At 40.6% G+C, this 20779-nt stretch overlaps 1 protein-coding gene across 6 annotated transcripts; it reads left to right on the forward strand.

Moving 5' to 3' along the window:
* The first annotated feature begins 33 nt into the window (after positions 1-33).
* NDUFB5 (NADH:ubiquinone oxidoreductase subunit B5) lies at positions 34-18328 on the forward strand. Of its 6 annotated transcripts, none has more exons than XR_008555537.1 (7): positions 34-241; positions 5231-5319; positions 6398-6464; positions 7519-7580; positions 10366-10472; positions 13175-13467; positions 16681-16743. XR_008555537.1 is itself a non-coding variant. In XM_008142329.3 (6 exons), exons 1-6 carry the CDS (start codon positions 118-120, stop codon positions 16799-16801), a joined length of 570 nt encoding a protein of 189 aa, XP_008140551.2. In that variant the 5' UTR covers positions 47-117; the 3' UTR covers positions 16802-18328. The 6 variants fall into 6 exon arrangements, 3 of the variants coding, with proteins under 3 accessions (XP_054569729.1, XP_008140551.2, XP_054569728.1); XR_008555536.1 differs by lacking the exon at positions 13175-13467 and adding an exon at positions 18139-18328 and having other exon boundaries at positions 47-241; positions 16681-18031; XR_008555535.1 differs by lacking the exon at positions 13175-13467 and adding an exon at positions 18139-18328 and having other exon boundaries at positions 47-241; positions 16681-17664.
* The last annotated feature ends 2451 nt before the right edge of the window (positions 18329-20779 follow it).

Raw genomic sequence — 20779 nt, forward strand, 5'->3', positions numbered from 1 at the left:
CGAAACAAGCTTTTGCCCTCGCTCGACATGGCCGCCCCCCGCCTTGGCCCCGGATGGTAACTGGGCTCTCTCGGCTCCCGTTGCCCTCCCCCGCTCGACCTCTTGCCCGGAGTAGCCATGGCGGCCATGAGCTTGCTGCAGCGGGCTTCGGTCACCGCGCTGGCGGCGCTGGCTGGCCGCCGCCTGGGCCCGCGGCTCGGATCCGGGGCCTTCCTCACGCGGGGCTTCCCGAAGGCTGTTGGTGGGTGCTGGCTTTGGGGGAAAGGGCTCTCCGGGGAAGCGGGGTGAGAGAGGACTCTGCCAGGGTGACCTTGGAGGGAGCCGAGGAATTGCGGGCTTGGGCTTGTTAGCATTTGTGAAACACTTGACCATCAGCCTTCTCAGGTGGGCTAATTTTCGGACGAAGCGGAGGTCGGGAAGGCCCAGAACGGAGACCCAGGCCTCTGGGCACCAGGTTCGTCCTTTCCCCCGGAGCTAGGTTCTAGTCCCACCGGGCGGGAAGTGACGGGGCTGCGTGGCCAGTGATGCTAGGTGATGTGTGGACCGGCGCAGAGGCTCAGGATAAGGCATTGTGCATCGCGACTTGATGGAAAGGATGGGGAGTAGTCAACAAATTTCCCGCAGGAATTAGAGCCGGTTACAGCACTGCTTTGCTAACAACATTCCTTGACAAAAATCCCTTTGTAAGCCATTTCTGATGGCACGTATCCTCCTCTTTAAATACGCGCCAGGATGGTGCTTCATCACGTCTAGCTGGAGATGGACTGAGGTAAACCCCACCCCTCCCCCCCTTATACACTGTCCCCCTTTCTTGGCGTTCTGGAGGGATCACGGCAGGCCATCTGAGCCCTTTCCCCTGGGAGCAGGAGAGGCTCTAATTGCAGTGCCCAGGGTTACTGGGTTTCAGCTGCACCTGCTTTCAAAGGTGTTTTGCATGTGAAGCCATACCTGTCACCGTGCAATGGGAGGTTTTAATCTGTTATATTATTGTTTATGCCTGCCCCCTAGGAGAATGTGAGCTCCAGCAGAGTAGAGAGCCTTGTTTAGTTTCCTCTGGAGTTAGGTTGTGGGTTCCAGTCCTGGCCCCGCAGTTTTAGTAGCTGTGTGACCTTGGGCCTTCACATCTTGGAAGCTAACTGGAAGGCTTGAAACTTGTATTTTTCCACCTCTGAAAAAGAGGGTGCTTATTACAAGTGTGCTTGTTCTGCCGACTTGACAGGGAAATAAAACTAATCTTTCTTCCTATTGACAATTATTTTAGGACCCTGAAATGTATTTTGTATATTTCTAGAAATGTCATTTCAAAATGAGCTTGTTTCTTACCGTTAGAACTGGAGAGGGGGCGGGGGTAGAGAATGGTAATTTTAACCTGCCTTATAAGGTAGTTGTATAGAGCGAGTTGGGAAAAATCTACAGCACCTAGCACTAGCCTTTTACAGGGCCCTGTGCCTACATCTTTCTTAAACAGCTAGTACTGCTGCTGTGTTACCCTCAGTGGAAACCTTTCTTAGAAAACAAAGAGATTAAAGTATTTTCTCTATTTAATTAAATTATCTATAAAATGTCAAATAGCAAGGGATTCAAGAAATGAGCTTGAGTTCCCTCCGTAACTGCAGTGAATTTTAATGTTGAAGACTGATGTGCAATGTTTTGGTTTTTGTTTTGTTTTTTAGTGTGCATATTTTTGGTTTAAAAAATACTGAGAATAGTATTAAAATTATTATGTAATCAAAGCGCTGTGGCGTTCATTCAGACATGGAAGATGACGCATTCCAACTGGATTCTGGGTAGTCTGAACAACTACAAATACAGGCAGAAAAGTAAAGGATGTGTTTTGTGTTATATCTGAATATGGGGCTCTTGGGATATGTAGCTTTTGGGAGAGAAGGCTAAAAAAAGGAAGTTGGAGAATTGTCACAGAGATGTGTATTGCCGCATAAGCAATATAGTCAATAATATCTTAATAACTACATATGGGGCCAGGTATGTGCTTGAAGCATGGTGGGAGGGGGGTGGGGGAGAGGGCACCATTCTGTAAAGTACATGATTTTCTGGCCACTGTGCTGTACATCTGAAACTAATGCCGAATGGTATTGAATGTAGACAGTAACTGAAAAATAAAAAAATAAATGTTTTTTAAAAAGGGAAGTTGGGACCTAATTGATGAGCGGAGGGAAAGAATATAAAGCCAAATTATATTATCTGTTTTGTAGGCAGTAGAGAGTTTTAGCAAAAGAGCAGTATCAGTACTGTGTTTTAGGAAAATGCTTGTGAATATTGGATGGCTTCTAGGGGATGTTCATTCCTTAAACCATTGATGTAAAGTGACATAGTCTGAGAATGAGGGAAAGAAAATGTCCAATTTTCAATTTCTTGGAAACACACACATACATAAAATCATACAGTATCTTATTTGATCCACACAAAGACCACAGTTGTTAAAACATAACCTTTTTGAGGTTATTTGCATTTTTAAAAATTGTTATTGAAACCTAGTTGCACGTAATGAATACTTGAGAAATTCCAGGCTTTATAAAGTGGTGGAAGATGCCTGTTTTTGTGGCACCAAAAGGGCTCCAGTTCAATTCCTGGTCAGGGCTCGATCCCCAGTAGGTGTGTGTAGGAGGCAGCCAATTGATGTTGCTCTCTTCCTCTCCCTTCCTTTCTCTCTAAAATCAATAAAAACAGAATGAGTTCTTGTAAATGGAAGGAAATGATTTAAAAAAAAAAAAGAATGAGTTCTTGTAAATGGAAGGAAACGATTGAAATTGATGAGTTGGTAAGGTATGTCATTTTATTCTAAGAGAGTCCATATATTCAGATTCTTTAAGGAAAAAGACCTTAGAAATCCTCTAGACCCCCTCCCCCCCCCCCGTAGTATACTAATCCCCATTACTGATACCTGAATAACTACTTAATGGAGAGTTGGGGAGTTGGGCTAATTTTTAAAAAATATGTTTTTGTTGCTTTTAGGAGAGTAAGGGAGAAGAATAGAGAGGTAGAAATATGATGAGACAGAAACATGGATCGATTGACTGCCTCCTGCATGCCTCCTACTGGGGTTCGAGCCTGAAACCTGGGCAGGTGCCCTCACTGGGAATCGAACTGGTGACCTCTTGGTTCATGGGTCGATGCTCAACTACTGAGCCACACTGGCTGGGTGGTCCAATTTTATTTCAACCACCGAAATTGTTAGAAGCTTCTTCCTTGTATTAAGCTCTAAATTACTCTTTCACACATTGGAAGGTCTTTGCTTCAGCTCAACACAGAATAGTCTATGCCCTTTGTCATGGGACAGCCCTTCAGTTCCTTAAAAGCTCTGGTTTCTAACCAGACTTCTTTTTTGTAGACCAGTCAGCTTCAGTTCATTCAGTTTCAGTATGTCAGTTTCCAGGTTGTTTTTAATTCTGGTTGCATAAGTGGGGGCAGGCTCCAGGTTGTCGCTCTAAAACTCCGGGGACACCTTCTGGAGATGAGAGGGCAGGGATTCCTCCCATTTTGACCTTGAACTTTAATACATCACATTAAGATAAAATTACCTTGGCTTTTTTTGGTAACCACATTATACCAATGACTCTTATTCTAAGTTTGTGAGCCACTAAACTTTGGGGGTGGGGGCCCAGGCAGGACTTTACACTTACATTTAATCATTTTAGATTCAGCCTTTTGTAAATGTGTATGAAGACTTTGGGAGATCCTATTTCATCATCAGTGTAGTAACCACTCTTGTGGCAGTAGCTTTGTGTCTTGTCAGGAATACCATCATGCAGGCCATTCAAAGACATCTTGATCCTCCAGGGCTATCGAGACAACTCTTTGGCAGGTTACTGCATTAAGTAATCAGTACCTTTTGAGTGTAATCAATCAATCGCCCATTTCAAATTCATTTAACTTGATATTTCTCTCAGTTTATAATGTGCCTTTCCTTGTACCTCCTTGCTCCCTCCCCCCAACCCCTCACTCACACACAGACCATCCTGTCTAAATATGAACTTTATTTCTGGGCCTGTTCTTTTCTGACAGTGCATCCTGTTTCTTTCCTTTGTTGTCCCTATAGATTTGTAATTACGTTAATCTGTTAGTGTCTTGCTTCCAGTAGGGTCTGTCTGTATCCCTCTTGGACAATAGGCCTAGCAAAGGATCTGCACATAGTAGGCATTTATACTATTATCCAGCCCATTTTTTTCCATATAGCTCACACACAAAAATTCTATAACTTTCAAGTGATTTGCTGAAATACATACTTTGTCAAATTCTCTTGTTATTGTCACAGCTTTAGTAGTATGAATTGTACTTAGTAAATTCATACCAGCTTCTAATTCTTTTGTGAATTAACCTCCTAAATTCATTTCAAGCTGCTGCAGGTGATACCAAAATTAAGAGAAGAGTTTCTCTTTCACACATTGAAAGTTCTTTGACATTTATATTTTATTGGGAGAATGAAGGGAATTAGACACCTCCCTAGAATATACAGCAATTCAAAGGTAAGAGAGTTCTCATCTGGTTGGAAGAATGTTGGTTTCTTGGAGGATAAGATGCCATCTGGGCTCAAAGAGCAGATTCCAGTAGAGGGGAGCGCATTCCAGACACTGGAGCTTGAACAAAGGATACAGAATGTATTTACACAGCCGAAACAGAGCCTTTCCTGCTTCCAGAAGAGGGGGCTGAGAGTGCCCATGTGATCTTTCCAGGCTTCCAAGGGAGGAAATGGTGTAGAAGGAAGATCCAGGAGTTAAATTTTGCCTCACTTTATCTCCAGCAAAGTTTGATTAAATACCATCATCTGGGGAGTATTTGAAGAGGAGGATGTTGGGAATGAGAAATGGCTTACAAAGGAATTTTATCAAGATATGTAGAGTGTTTACTTTTGTAACAAGTTCAACTTCCTGCTGGATATATGTTGAATAGATGTCTTTCCATCTATTTTGTAGCAAGTGTTTTTTGCCTCATATGGAATGGCATAACTTAAATTTATTTCTTTGCAGCATTAGCAGAATTTGTTGCAGAGGTAACATTGAATAAAAATGAGGAAAGCTATAGTAAAACAGAACACCAATCTCTGTTTAAGGATATCCTATCTGCCCTGCCTTTAATGCTTAAAGAACATACATTTTGAAATCTTAATTAAAAATTTAGGCATATACATTTTTTTATAATCTGACTTTATCTCAGAAAATAACAGTATACCGATATGAAACTTGTATAAAACAGGGTAATTTAATATTTCCAGCTCCTGTGAGACACAGTGCAGACCATGGGAAAAGACTGTTTGTTATCAAACCTTCTCGATTCTATGACAAGCGTTTTTTGAATTTACTGGTGAGTTAAAATTTTTGTTGAACTATTTTTATATAAGTAGCAAGACCATTTTGGCCTATAGAAAACATCTTTCATTTTGTATTTTCATATATTTTTTTCTCAAAGGTCTGATTAGTTACTAAATTTCTTTTTAAGTTAGTTAACCTTTTTTCCTTCAAAAAAAGGATTTATGCTTATTGGGGGTTAAAAACTGAGTCATTCCTTTCTTCTCTGGATTATGGGTTTTGAAGTCTGTGTTCCCTGACATAAAAATAAAAATCTATAAGTTACAGAATTTTGAAAACAGATTTATTTGGGGATAATTATTTATATTATTAAAATATTCTTTAAATTACCAAAGAACTAACTGAAGTCTTTCTTCAAATAAGGCCCTCCATTATTATGAGATATGATTTTATTTCTATATTGCTTAGGAACATTAATTCAGAGAGTGCAGCAGAGTACTGATTATTCATGCAAGGTTCTATAATGGAAAGTAGGCCGTAGAAGATGGAAGACTATCTGGGCTTTGTCACCGTCCCTAAAGCTGTGACCCACCATTTGAGCATGGGCTGCCCCCTAGACCTTCTCTCGCTCTGTCATTGTGCTCAGGGCCCCTCTCCATCCCCTTGGTTGAGCTCCCACTGTTCTTGTCATGGCCAACTCAGATTTTATACAGTGGCTGAAATCAACCTGATGTTTTTACACTTTTCTTTTTTATTGAGTTTATTGGGGTGACATTGGTTAATAAAATTATATAGGTTTCAGGTGTACAATGCTATGTATATTTTTCTTCTTAATACAAAAACTCCTAACTTTCATTATATTGTTTTAATAAAAAATAAAAAATTACTTACATATATATTATATAATACTTGTACAATTAATCCCTTTTTTCTTTCATTTTTGGTGTTAAATTTAGGCATCTAAAAACTAGAGCAAAAGAAAATCACAGAAATAAATAATTTGATACTGCATCTCCAATTTGGCAAGTTTATTTTATAAGTAATATAAGGAAATCATGTAATAAGGACAGTTTAAGGGTGGGAAAGAGTGTTAGGAAATGGTTATTGAAAATTTTTTTTATTAATCTTGACAGAAATTCTACCTTTGTTTGACTGGGATTCCAGTAATAATTGGCATAACTCTGGTGAATGTATTCATTGGTAAGTCCCTCCCTCTGAACAACTCGATAAATTTAAGAAAACTTATGTACATTAATAAAAAAAAGAAATTATGGATAAGGGAAAGCTCTTTGAATAATAAAATAAACATAAACATGGAAATGTATTTTTAAATAATTAATCCGTAATAGAGTATAATGATTTTTTTTTTAAATCATCTTGGTTTCTTCCTAAAGCTTTAGTTCATCCGTTCTATAGGGGCTACATAAGAGGCTTCATAAAGCTTTGTCTTCCTCCTCTTTTTCCAAACCCAGCTTTGATAAGACAGAACAAGGAAAATAGAAAGAGATATGTGGAAGAGAGGCTGAGGGATGGTAGAATGTTTTTATCCATCTTAGAACACATCCTATATAATAAAAGCCCAGTGACTGAATGGCAGAACCACCAGAACAACTGGTCAACCAGTCGCTATGATATGCATTGACAACCAGGAGGCAGACGCTCAAGGCAGGAGCTGCTTGGCTGACCAGGATGAACGGTGCTCCCACAGCGGGAGCAGCCGCTAAGCGGGCGGGTCCACAGCTCAGCTGACCGGGATGAGCAGCACTCATACAGTGGCCGATCCCCGCAGGCCACACCCCCCACCAGTGCGTGAATCCTGTGTACTAGACCTCTAGTAAAGTTATAATCTTCTAAAGAAGAATGGAATTGTGAATGACAGTAAATATTAGATTTTTTTAGGAAATTCTGCTCAAAGTACTTCTAACGTCATGAGTCCAAGAATATTTTGTTTAGTTGGTATTGGGAAAGCCAGAAGGAATAGTATGTCTTTTATTATATCTTGGTATACTGTATAAATACAAAATGCGAAATTCTCATATAATCCTGTAGACAATGTCTTACATGTAGAAGACATCTCATATCTAATGAGTGGATTTTCAACCATATTGAAGTGAATTTAAAATAGATATCTTCATTGATACAAATAAAAGGTCACTTTAAAACCATAAGAGATTGGTTTCTTACTTACATAGTGCAGACTTAATGTTATACACTCCTGATGCTGAAGTTGAACATCATTATTTTCTCTTATTAGGTGAAGCTGAGTTAGCAGAAATTCCAGAAGGCTATATCCCAGAACACTGGGAATATTACAAGGTTAGTATAAATCACCACCAAGTTACCTTCTGTTAGCTGTTTTATCAGTGCACTGCTTAGTGTCTTAATTCAGGAATTAAGATAGGGTTTTATATTCAGTTTTTTATATCAAGTAGATGAGTACATTTTCTGCTCACTTTTTACAAGGAGCTTCTTTTGTTAATTTTCTGCATTGTTTTATTATTTTAAGTTTTATGGTTATTTATTTACTAGAGGCCCAGTGTACAAAATTCATGTATGGGGGCGGGGTGTCCCTCAGCCCAGCCTGCACCCTCTCCAATCTGGGATGCAGTCAGACATCCTTCTCACAATCCAGGACTGCTGGTTACCAACTGCTCGCCTGCCTGCCTTCCTGATTGCTTCTAACCGCTTCTGCCTGCCAGCCTGATCACCCCCTAACCACTCCCCTGCCAGCCTGATTGATGCCTAACTGCTCCTCTGCCAGCCTGATTACCCCTAACTGCCCTCCCCTGCTAACCTGGTCACTCCTAACTGCCCTCCCCTGCCAGCCTCATCGCCCCTAACTGATCTTCCCTGCTGGTCTGCCTCCCACCCCAAACTGCCCTTCCCTGCAGGCCCGGTTGCCCCCAACTTCCCTCCTCTGCTGGCCTGGTCACCCCTAACTGCCCTCCCCTGCAGGCTTGATCGCCCCCAACTACCCTCCCTTGCAGGCCTGGTCCCTCTCAACTGCCCTCCCCTTTTGGCCTGATCGCCCACAACTGCCCTCCCTTGCAGGCTTGATCGCCCCCAACTACCCTCCCTTGCAGGCCTGGGTCCCCCCCAACTGCCCTCCCCTGCAGTCCTGGTTACCCCCAACTACCCTCCCTTGCAGGCCTGGTCCCTCTCAACTGCCCTCCCCTTTTGGCCTGATCGCCCACAACTGCCCTCCCTTGCAGGCCTGGTCCCTCCCAACTGCTCTCCTGTGCTGGCCATCTTGTGGCCGCCATCTTGTGTCCACATGGGGGCAGCCATCTTGTGTGTTGGAGTGACAGTCAATTTGCATATTACTCTTTTATTAGATAAGATAGAGGCCTGGTGCATGGGTGGGGGCCAGCTGGTTTGCCCTGAAGGGTGTCCCGGATCAGGGTAGGGGTTCCCTTGGGGCATGGGGCGGCCTGGGCGAGGGTCCTGTGGTGGTTTGCAGGCTGGCCATGCCCCCTGGTGACCCAAGCGGAGGCGAAGGCCAGCTGGAAGTATCTGGGATTTATTTATCTTCTATAATTGAAACTTTATAGCCTTGAGCGGAGGCCAAGGCAGGCGGGGGGAGGGGGGAGCGGAAGCTTGGCTTCCTCCATCGCCGGGGGCAACCCAAGCCTCCCGCTTGCTCCAGCTCCGTGGCCGCCGCCATTTTGGTTGGGTTAATTTGCATACTCACACCTGATTGGCTGGTGGGCATGGCTTGTGGGTGTAGCAGAGGTACGGTCAATTTGCATGTTTCTCTTTTATTAGTGTAGATTCATTTTGTTAATCATCACTCAAGGGTATTTTTTTCCATTGATTTTTAGAGAGAGTGGAAGGGAGCGGCAGGGTGGGGGGAGAGGGAGAGGGAGGAACATTGATGTGAGAGAGACATATCGATTGGTTGCCTCCCACATGCATCCTGATATGGAGCTGGGGATCGAGCCTACAACCAAGGTACTTGCCCTTGACCAGAATCGAACCCAAAACCCTTCAGTCTGAGGACCGACACTCTAACCCAGGGGTCCTCAAACTTTTTAAACAGGGGGCCAGTTCACTGTCCCTCAGAGAGAAGGTGGGGAGTCGGAGAGTGCGGCGCACATTCCACACATGTGCACTGCTGGCCCAGGACAAGTCGGCTGCTAAGCAGGACAGTCAGCGGCAGCAAAAACACCCAGCGGCCTGGATAAATGTCCTCGCCAGGCCGCATGTGGCCCGCGGGCTGTAGTTTGAGGACCCCTGCTCTAACCATTGATCAAAAATGGCTAGGGCAAGTTTTATGGTTTTTTAAAGGATGACTGCGGTGTCATTCTCGAACAAGCAGACTAATAGTTACAATTTATCTCTAGTTCAATACTCTAGGAAAGATTTTATAAATATTAGTGTTAGCTGTCGTTTATTGAGCATCTATTGTATAGCAGGCACTGTGGTGTTTTGCAAATACCTCACTCCATGTCACAGGTACTGTATTATTACCACTTTAGAGATGTGGAAACTGCTTAAAAGAGATTAAGTGACCTGTCCAAGAGATAGGGCCAATATTTGAACCCAGGTAGTCTTGACTCCAGAGCCTGCACTGTTACTCATTTTACCACACTGTCACTGCTACTAAAATCCAAGATGGGTTGTTACTTGTCTTTACAAGTGTTGTAGTGAGTGGCCTTATTCGAGTATATCCTATCATGTTTTATTATCTGAGTGAATTATATTTTAGGGAAGAAGTACTTCATTATTAAATCTTAATATAAGCCATACAATTAGTTTATCTTTCCTAACTGATAGAAAGAACTCCATTTTTTTGATCACCAAACCCTGGATTTAGCTCCTAAATCTGCCACTTTAGATACTCAGCACAGGTTTTTGGAGTCAGACAGACCTGGTTTGAGTCCAGATGCTGCTACTTAGTAACGGTATAACTTTGTGCAGTTTGTTTTCCATAAAATGTGTGGGGGGGGGGAGGGAGGGGGAATAGTATGCAGCTAATGGATAAAGTACTTGGTACATGGTCAGAGTTATTGGTTATCTGAGATTGTCATTTTACAGAATAGTAAGCTGGAAAGGCAAAATATTATTCAGAAACTAATTTTACACAAATTTTCTCTTGTAGCATCCTATATCAAGATGGATTGCCCGAACTTTTTATGATAGTCCTGAAAAAAATTATGAACGAACAATGGCTATCCTTCAAATTGAAGCTGAAAAGGCTGAATTACGGTAAAAAGTGGGGGCGGGAAGAAAATCCTCTAGTATGGTCAAATCATAAGAAAAAAAATTAATAAAACTATTTCAGTGTTATAGGCTGCTCTATGTAAAAGAATGAAGATGGGTGAGAGTTAGCTTGTTTAGAGTGCAGACTATGAGCTGGAGACAAACAATCCTATATAATAAACAGGTAATATGCAAATTGACCCTCACACCCTCACAAAGATGGCACCACGCCAGCAGGAGGGTTAGTGAGGGACAACCAAATGACTGAACAAGCAGACTGTGTGGGGTGAACAGGACGGCAGGGGGGTTAGTGAGGGACGACTGAACAAGCAGGCTGCGTGGGGCGACCATGCGGGCAAGAGGGTTAGTGAGGGATGACCAAACGACTGAACAGTAGGCTGCATGGGACGACCAGGGCGGCGGGGGAGTGCAGTTGGGGGCAACCAGGCCGGCAGGGGGGGCAGTTAGGGGCAATCAGGCGTGGGAGGGGGCAGTTAGGGGTGACAAGGCAGGCAGGCAGGCAGGTGAGCAGTTAGGAGCCAGCATCCAGGATTGTGAGAGGGGTCCCATATTGGAGAGGGTGCAGGCTGGGCTGAGGTGACACCTCCCCCCCGTGCATGAATTTCGTGCACCAGGCCTCTATTTAGGAGATAATATCTGTCAGATTAAAAGAAATTCTTTTTAAAATATTCTATTCTCCTAAGACAGTGGTCGGCAAACTACGGCTCACGAGCCACATGCGGCTCTTTGGCCCCTTGAGTGTGACTTTTCCACAAAATACCATGTGCGGGCAGGCACGTACAGTGCGATTGAAACTTTGTGGCGCATGCACAGAATTCGGTTTTCGGCTCTCAAAAGAAATTTCAGTGGTTGTACTGTTGATATTTGGCTCTGTTGACTAATGAGTTTTCCGACCACTGCCCTAAGAGCAAGGCAGTCTTCTCCTCCCACTTCCCCTCCCCCAATTTCTTTTCCTCCTGCACCCAGTCTTTCTTTAGAGGTGACCACTACTTAATTTCCAATATATGTTCCCTTCCCAACATTTTATGCATTAAAAATACATTTTGTGTACCATTTGAAAACATATTAACACAATGGAATCCTCTTATAAACATGGTTCTACACCTGTCTTCGTTTCACTTAAAGATATCTTGGTGATCTTTCTGATAGTATATGTCTCATTCTTTTTAATGGATGCATCATATATTTTGCTAGATGGATATGCCTTAATTTTTTTTAACCAGTCACCTATTGTCAGTACTTAGGTTCTTTCCAGGTTTTTTTTTTTTTTTTTAATATTCTGCAAAGTGCTGTGAATATTCCTTACATACATTTTTGCATATTTATTCAGTATATCTGGAATATAAATTTCTAGCAGTGGTATTGATAAGCCAAATGTTACATGTTTTAAATTTTAGATGTGTATTGCTAAACCCTTCAAAAAAGTTGTGCCAGTTGTCTTTTCTGTCACCAGTATGTGGTAATTTCTGTTTCTTCATACCTTTCCTAGTAATGGAATTTATCAAACCTAAACATTTTTGCTTGATGAGATAGTTGGAAAATGTTATCTCATCATTTCCATTTTGCATTTTTGTAAGGTTGAGTATTTTTTCATATATCTGTTGGTTGTTTACATTTTATTTTCTATAAATTGCCCATTTTTCTACTCATCTATACATTAGTTAAATTGATTTTTGTTTTTCTTACACATATGTTTTCCTGGTTTATCATTTGTCTTTTGACAGTGCAGAATGCTTTGCAATGTAGAAGTGTTTTTATATTTCAGATAAAAATTAGTAGTAGCTAATATGTTTTGAACACTGCAGTGTAACATTGCTTTAATTGTTTTATATTTATTTTCCTACTTGTCAGGTTTGTCAGTCTTTTTTTTTAGGTTCTTGGATTTTGTGTTATGCATAGGTCTCTGATAGTAACTAAAAAGTAAATATATAAATCCAAAATTATTTTTTTAAATGGTCACTCAGTTTCCTTCTGCTGCTTTTTAATTTGATCCTATCTGAGATTTATTTTGGGGTTTGGAGTGAGATTTACATACAATCAAATGTATACATTAAGCTCTGGGGTTTTGACAAAAGTATATAGCAATGTAACCACACTGTCAAGGTCACTTTGATGATCTAGTGAGCCTCTTTCCAGTCTCTTCCAGTCAGTCCTCCTCCCATGCTCTTGGCCGCATACTACCATTGATCTGCTTTCTGTTCGTTATGATTTAATCTTTGTAGTTTATAAAACCTGCTGATATCGAATAATATTTAAAAGAACATGTGATTGGCTTATTTTCTGAATATGTAATTACATGTACTAGTATATAGGGTTACCACATGCAGCTGTCATTAAGTATTTAAGAGCATGGAAAAACAATATGTCTCACACTTAGTAACACTGGACTTTTTTGAACTTCAGACATATACCTGTGAGTTCCAATTAAAAGACCAGATCCCAGAATTCTTTAGAAATACAGAGATCCTAAACAATTTGAAAACAAAGTGAAAACAAAAACCGAAACCCTGACTTCTACCCCCAAAGGAAAGATGCCAGTGTGCAATCAGGAGTACCTACAGTTGTTATAAAGTATATGTTTAGGTATTTGGAAAACTGAAGCATAAAGAAAGATATAAAACAGAAAGGAACTATCTCCTATGATTGACTGACTCCCCCTGAGTTAACTATGATCTTTTGCCCTCCAGATTTTTTGTTGTTGTTAATCCTCACCCAAGGATATTCCATTGCTTTTCATTGAGAGTGAGAGTGGAAAAGAGGGAGGGAGGGGAAGAGAGGCAGAGGAGAGAGATGTGAGAGAAACACATCTGTCCGTTGCCTCCCACACACACCCTGACCAGGGCTGGGAATTGAGCCCAAGACCCTTTGGTGCAGAGGAGAAACCAAGATGACAGCATAGGTAAATACCGAAACTGCTGCCTTGCACAACAATTTCAAAACTACAACTAAAAGGCAAAACGGACATCATTCAGAATCACAGGTAAGCTGGCTGAGTGGAAATTCTACAATTAGAAGGAAAGAGAAAAGCACATTGAGACTCAGAGGAGCTGCAAAAGGCTGAGGTATGGAGACGTGCGCACACGTGGAGAGGACTGGCGGCTGAGTGTGCGGCTGGCTTTCTCAAGTGGGAGGGAGACAGGGGCTCCCGACTGCGCTGAACTCCAGTTCCAGGCAAGACTCGGGGGACCCAGACTCATATGGGGTGAATCTGGACTGTCAGGAAAGAGAGAGCACGCTGGGACTCGGGGGAGCTGCAGAAGGCAGAGGTCCAGAGGCGCGCGGCTTCCAACTCCGCTGAACTCTAGTTCTGGGCGAGACTTTGGGGACCCAGACTCATTCGGGGAGAAATTGGACTGTCTGGTAGCGGGCGAAACCCGAGGGCGGCTTTCTCTCAGAGGTACTTGCAGAGATTACCGAGGGACACTGAGACCTAGGGGCCTCATAGGGCAGGGCTGACGGGAAGCCAAGGCTGTCTGCTCTACCCTGGGACGCCGCCCCATCCAAGCTGAGCACAGAGGCTTTTGTAAGCCTTGTCTCATAAGGGTGTCTCCAGCACAGAATTTCTCCCAGTGTAGACACAGCTGATCCTCACAGCCAACTGGCCCGGAGGTCAATCCCTCCCAGTGATACCAACAAAAATAAAGACTTAACTACAACAAGACTGTGCACACAGCCCACAAAGGGGGGTACCAAGAGTATCCATCTCAGGTAACTGGAGAGGCTAAGCCACTGGGCCCTATAGGACACCTAGCACACAAAGCCACTCTTATCAACTCAGGGAAGCAGCGAAAATGCGGAAACAAAGAAACAGATCACAAATGAAAGAAATGGAGGAAAACAAATGACTGGATATAGAGTTCAAAACCACGGTTATAAGGTTTTTCAAGAATTTCATGGAAAAGGCCGATAAATTTAATGAGACCCTCGAGGATATGAAAAAGGACCAACTAGAAATTAAGCATACACTGACTGAAATAAAAAATATTATACAGAGATCTAACAGCAGACTAGAGGATCATAAGAATCAAGTCAAAGATTTGAAAAACAAAGAAGCAAAAAACACTCAACTGGAAAAACAAAAAGAAAAAAGAATCCAAAAAGTTGAAGATAGTGTAAGAAGCCTCTGGGACAACTTCAAACATACCAACATCCGAATTATGGGGGTGCCAGAAGAAGAGAGAGAGCAAGATACTGAAAACCTATTTGAAGAAATAATGACTGAAAACTTCCCCTACCTGGTGAAAGAAATAAACTTATAAAAGGAAGTGCAGAGAACCCCAAACAAAAGGAATCCAAAGAGGACCACACCAAGACACATCATAATTAAAATGCCAAGAGCAAAAGACAAAGAGAGAATATTAAAAGCAGCAAGAGGAAAACAGTTAGTTACCTACAAGGGAGCACCCATACGATTGTCAGCTGATTTCTCAACAGAAACTATGCAGGCCAGACAGGAGTGGCAAGAAATATTCAAAGTGATGAATAGCAAGGACCTACAACCAAGATTACTCTACCCAGCAAAAGTGTCATTCAGAATGGAAGGTCAGATAACGAGCTTCACAGTTAAGAAAAAGCTAGAGTTCATCAATACCAAACCAGTATTATATGAAATGCTGAATGGTATTCTTTAAGAAGAGGAGGACGAAGAAAAAGGTAAAGATAAAAATCATGAACAACAAATACATATCTATCAACAAGTGAATCTAAAAATCAAGTGAATAAAAAAATCTGATGAACAGAATAAACTGGTGAATATAATAGAATCAGGGGCATAGAAAGGGAGTGGACTGACAATTCTCGGGGGGGAAAGGGGTGTGGGGGGTGAGGGAAGAGACTGGAAATAAATCATACACCTATGGATGAGGACTGGGGGTGTGTAAGGGTAGAGGGTGGGGTGGGAACCGGGTGGAGGGGAGCTATGGGGAAAAACGAGGAACAATTGTCATAATCTGAACAATAAAGATTTATTAATTTTTTTTAAAAAAGACTCTGGTGCATAGGCCAACGCTTCAACCATTGAGCCACACTGGCCAGGACTCCTCCAGACTTTTAATACCTTATGCATGTGTATCTACATACATAGTCACAAATGATTACTTTCTTTTTTTAATGAAATGGGAAGATGCTACATACTGATTTCTTACCTTGCTTTTTTAACCTAATGGTATGTCTATCATCTTCTGTGTTACTGTAGATAGATTTTCCTCAGGTACAGAGTAGTCCATTCTATGGGCTAACCATAACTTATTTAATCAGTCTCCTTTTTGTGAATATTTTAATTACTTGAGTTCTGGATAATTATATTCTAAAGAGTAGAAAAGGAAAAGAATGATATTTAATCTTAAATAAGAGATAAATATGCTCCTAGGGTTAGTGAGCTGGTTAAGGTTAATAAAATGAATTATTTAAATGTGATAAATTTATAGTCATATGAAAAAGTTGATATGTAGTCTATAAATTGTAAGTAAAAGGTTTGATGCAGAGGGACTCTTTAGGAATGTGTGGTAGTTTGTACAAAGGCTTGGCTGTAAGAGCGGAAAGTATCTTGATAGAATAGAGATTATTCAGTTGTGAAGAAGGATGAGGACAAGTAATTAGGTCTTAAGTTGGAGGATGTTTTTCTTAATCCTGGTTTTTCTTTCTTGTTTTCTTTACAAATACCAATTGTCTGATGTTGACCAGGCTTAGTGTGATGCTGTTGAATAAGATACCATTCCTGCTCTCAAGTGGTTTTCTGTCCTAATGGTAATGGACAGCCAGTATAAACTAGGGGATGTAAGCTCCTCCAAGAAGGCATCTTCATGTTTTAATTCCTAGCACTTGGCACAGCATATGGCCTTAATCGTAGGCATTAAAGACAGAGAATGCATTACCACTATTCAAGTGAAGGCACTCTTCCCCAGACAAAGCAGGGACAGAAGGAGAGTACTGATTACCAATTCAAGTAATGTTTTGGGGATTAAAAACAGTATGTGTTGGCTAACTATATAAGCAATATAATAAAAGTAAAAAATAAGTCCTAAATTTTGCTTATAGGTATATATTACTTTTATGCATACACATGGATCTATAGATGGACATTATACTTACGTAAAGCAAAAAGCTCTCTAGTGGTTGTTTTTTATCTTGGTAATTCATTAAATTTGTATTTGGAAATGTTAGAATCACAATATTGCTATTTCATTTATTACAGGTTAAAGGAGATCGAAGTACGAAGATTAATGCGTGCGAGAGGTGATGGTCCCTGGTTTCAGGAACCAACCATTGATAAGGGGCTTATTGATCATTCTCCCAAAACACATCCCGATGCCTAATTTTTTATTTCTCTAAATACAAAGTACATTCTCTTTATGGAAAAATGAAGTAATAAATATATTTCGTGCTTTTGCTCAGAGTAATGAATAAAAGACCCTCTTCCATTGCTTTATTTCTCAGTGTTGGTTCAGACTAAGGCTTTTTCCATGTGTGATCTTAATTTTTTTCAGCTTTATGGGCATAATTGACAAAAATTGTAAGATATTTAAAGTGTTCATTGTGATTATTTGGTATGTGGATACATTGGGGGTGGCAGATTAAGGCTGTTGAACTTCTGGAGTTTGAACTTCCTCTTTTAAGAAGGTTTAAACAATTTTTTAAAACTTGGAGAGATAGGAATTTGCGAACTCTTTAAAGGTATAACTTTGAAAGGTTAATATTTTATTTGTCTGATAAATGGAAGTGAGAGAAATTTGAGTATATTAAGTATCAGGAAGCATGGTAGTTTATGTCTATATTGTAGACATCTGGATTATTCGGGGGCAACTCGGAGTTTTAAATTATACAAATACTGAGTCAACTAGATAAAACATTAACACCTTAATAAACATTTTCAGTGAACAAATCTCAAAGTTTGTTTTCATGGTTTTTAACCATCTACATGCTTTTTAAATACACATTTTTCTTAGTTGCAATTTCTACGATTCTTTAGAGTACTTCTTTGCAAACACTGGAAAAGTTATTCCAAAAGGTAAAATGATTACTGCAAAGGTTATGAAATGTGAGTAAAAGGTAAAATAATGGCTGTCATTTATTAAGCATTTACTGTCTGCTGCATATTTTGACATTGTTTTCAAAATGACCTTATGTGACATTTCTATGCGTTACAGATGAAGAATTGAGGCTCAGAGATTTTAAACAGGTACTCAAGATTTACCAAAATAAACATTCACACTTCAACTTTCAAAATGACCTTTTAGCTTTAAAAATTCTTTTTTTTTTTTTTCAGCGAATACCTTTTGAGAGCTCTCTTGCCCTAAGGGCCCTAAGTACCCTTTATAATTCACCTAGATCCTTTGAGGTGGTTGCATTCTCTTATTTCCCCAGCAGAGGGCTGCCTATGCCAGTTCCCTCCAGATTAGGTTCTGAGATTCCCTGTGGGATCTAATTACCACCTCATAATTCTGCTAAAGGGTTTGGGAGAAGGGCCTGCTGTCCCTAATCCCCTGCTTGCACAAAACTTTCCATTTTGTAGCGGAGGGGTAAGGAGAATGAAAGCAGATAATCTTGTAAGTGGTAACTATGAATATCTGTATGTTTATGTTCACTCCTGTAGACTTTACAGGTTGTTTTTAGGCATTAGGTTTTACTCATATTCTCCTTTCTACTACTGCAGATACAAGAAAAACAAGAAATACTGACAATCCCACCACCTATAAAGACATTTGGAAAATTTCCTTCAATCTTTGTTTTTTTCTTTAACATAGCTGGGATCATATATAGGGTGTCCCCCTAAAATGTATACTCACACTTTGAATAATTATAAAGGCAATGTTTATTAAAATACATTTCATTTTCAAAATTGAGCTATCAGCTGCTAAAGTGTGTATACCTTTTTTTTTTTTTTTGCGACACAGTGCATATAAAATGGAGGATTCCTTTTTTTCAATTTGTGTTTTTTGGAAGGAAACTAATAAAGTATATAAAGTACTGATCTTTATGCAAACTTTATTTCCTGTTCAAATGTTTAAGTGTGTTATATATCGTTCACTATGATACATACTGGGAATAAAGTGGTCATTACAGTAGACATGTTCCCTCTTTAACACAGATGATAGATATTAAATCAGAAATTATACACATGGGTTTGATAGGGGAAGAATAGGGCAGTGTAGCAACCTGTAGGATCCCAAGCTAGCCTACGGGTACATGCAATGACTAGATTATTTCATAACATCTGGAACATAGACACCGAGTAAAGATCTGTTGAGTAAATGATACAGGGATTTAACTTTGTTTTGGGTTATCTTTATATATTTTTTCTTTTTCTGCAATTGTACAGGCCCCAGGATGGTCTTATAAAAGAGCATGGGCTTGAATTGAGCAGATTTCAGGCTAAATCCTACGCTTGCCAATTACTATGACAATAATGATGACGACCATTGATTTACTTGTTACCTCTGCCAGACACTACACTAAGAACTTTATATTTAATCTTAACTTTCATCTCATTTTACAAAAGTTCCTTTGCTGCTTGGAGCCCTATCTCTAAAGTGGGATTGTGCTCTTCATCCCACGGAACTGTTGTGACGGTTACTGGGATAATGTATGTAAAGTGCCTACTACACTGGTCAGTAGTAGGTGATAAATAGACTTTTTTCTGTCAACTAAAATGGCCCAATTCTTTTTCAAGACAATTACGGATCTAGGACACTCTGCTTCAGGCTTATTGACTTCAAAGAGGAATGGAGTTACAGGGAGACTACAGCCAATGGGCAATGTTTTTAAAACTACTTTCAAATCATGGAAAAAGTCAAGTGTACCAAACTCTACAATGTAGATTAGCCATACAGTTCTCATTCGAGACAGATACACTCTGCTGGAGGTCACGGTTAGCAGTGCCTGGGCTCAGCCTCTTTCCTGGTATCACTGTTTCCCAAATTTCAGTCCTCGATTTCAGCCAACTCAACACTATTTTTGCCTTCACATATGATATATAATTAGTATTTTCTTTAAACTGATCTTGTAAAATGTAGATTTTTAAATGTCATTTTACGATTATAAGTAGAAAATCAGTTTCTTGTAATTAAAAGGCAATCACAAATGTAACTATACTAGTATATTGTATTTTGCCTAGATTATGTACTCTTTCCAAGGCTCTGAGCCTAATGCCTGACTCTGTTTAAAAAGGGAGAATTTTTTTTTAAATATATCTTTATTGATTTCAGAGAGGGAAAGAGAGAGAGAAACATCAATGATGAGTGAGAATCATCGATTGGCTGCCTCCTGCATGTCCCCCACTGAGGATCAAGCCCACAACCTAGGTATGTGCCCTTGACCAGAATCGAACCCAGGACCCTTCAGTCCGCAGGCTGACACTCTATCCACTGAGCCAAACCAGCCAGGGCGAGAATTTTTTTTAATATACTTTTTTTTATTGATTTCAGAGAGAAAGGAGAGGAAGAGAGAAACATCAATGATGAGAATCATTGATCGGCTGCTTCCTAAATGCTTTCTACTTGGGGTGGAGCCTACAACCCAGGCATGTGCCCTCAACCAGAATGGAACCTGGGACCCTTCAGTCCGCAGGCTGACGCTCTATCCACTGAGCCAAACCGACTACGGCAAAAAAGGGAGAATTTTAATAGGTTAGTGATATTAAAAACATACTAGTACCAAATGGAGACTTTCCCTCAGGTAATCAAACGGAGAATTGAAAAGGCAGTAACTTGGCCATGGGAGGGGAGTTAGGGGTGACCTGGCCAGCAGGGGAGGGCAGTTGGGAGTGACCAGGCTCATGGTTCCATTCCCAGTCAGGACACATGCCCAGGTTGCGGGCTTGATCCCAGTCTGGGGCATGCAGGAGGCAGCTGATCAATGATTCTCCCTCTTCGTTGATGTTTCTCTCTCTCTCTCCCTGCCTCTCTTAAATAAATACAAATATTTTTAATAATGATAAAACATAAGCAATATGTACTTAACAATAGGACAATGGTTTGTTAATTACTAATATACTATATCACTTGATGTACCATGATATGGCCATTAGAAACAATTATAAAAATAATTATTGAGGGGAAACATCTATGATAAGATAAAGGTACAGAAGCTATTACAAAAAAACAAAAATATATCACAAATGAGATGAAAGTTTACTTTTCTACATTTGTAAAACTCTCAGCCAGTATGGTGGCTCTCCATGAAATTCTCAGAATTCTAGGTTTCTTCTGCCTTGCTTCTCAGCCATTCTCTACATGCAGCTTCCATTGCAGGGTCCAAGATGACTGACTTCGCTCCTGCTATCATGAGAAATCCTA

Source organism: Eptesicus fuscus, chromosome 3, assembly GCF_027574615.1.
Source record: "Eptesicus fuscus isolate TK198812 chromosome 3, DD_ASM_mEF_20220401, whole genome shotgun sequence".
In the NCBI taxonomy this organism is placed as follows: Eukaryota; Metazoa; Chordata; class Mammalia; order Chiroptera; family Vespertilionidae; genus Eptesicus; species Eptesicus fuscus.

Coding starts and splice junctions, on each gene's coding strand:
- NDUFB5 (XM_008142329.3), top strand. CDS start 118: ATGGCGGCCATGAGCTTGCTGCAGCGGGCTTCGGTCACCGCGCTGGCG. Junction 242..5,230: donor GGGCTTCCCGAAGGCTGTTG/GTGGGTGCTGGC, acceptor TAATATTTCCAG/CTCCTGTGAGACACAGTGCA. Junction 5,320..6,397: donor AGCGTTTTTTGAATTTACTG/GTGAGTTAAAAT, acceptor TAATCTTGACAG/AAATTCTACCTTTGTTTGAC.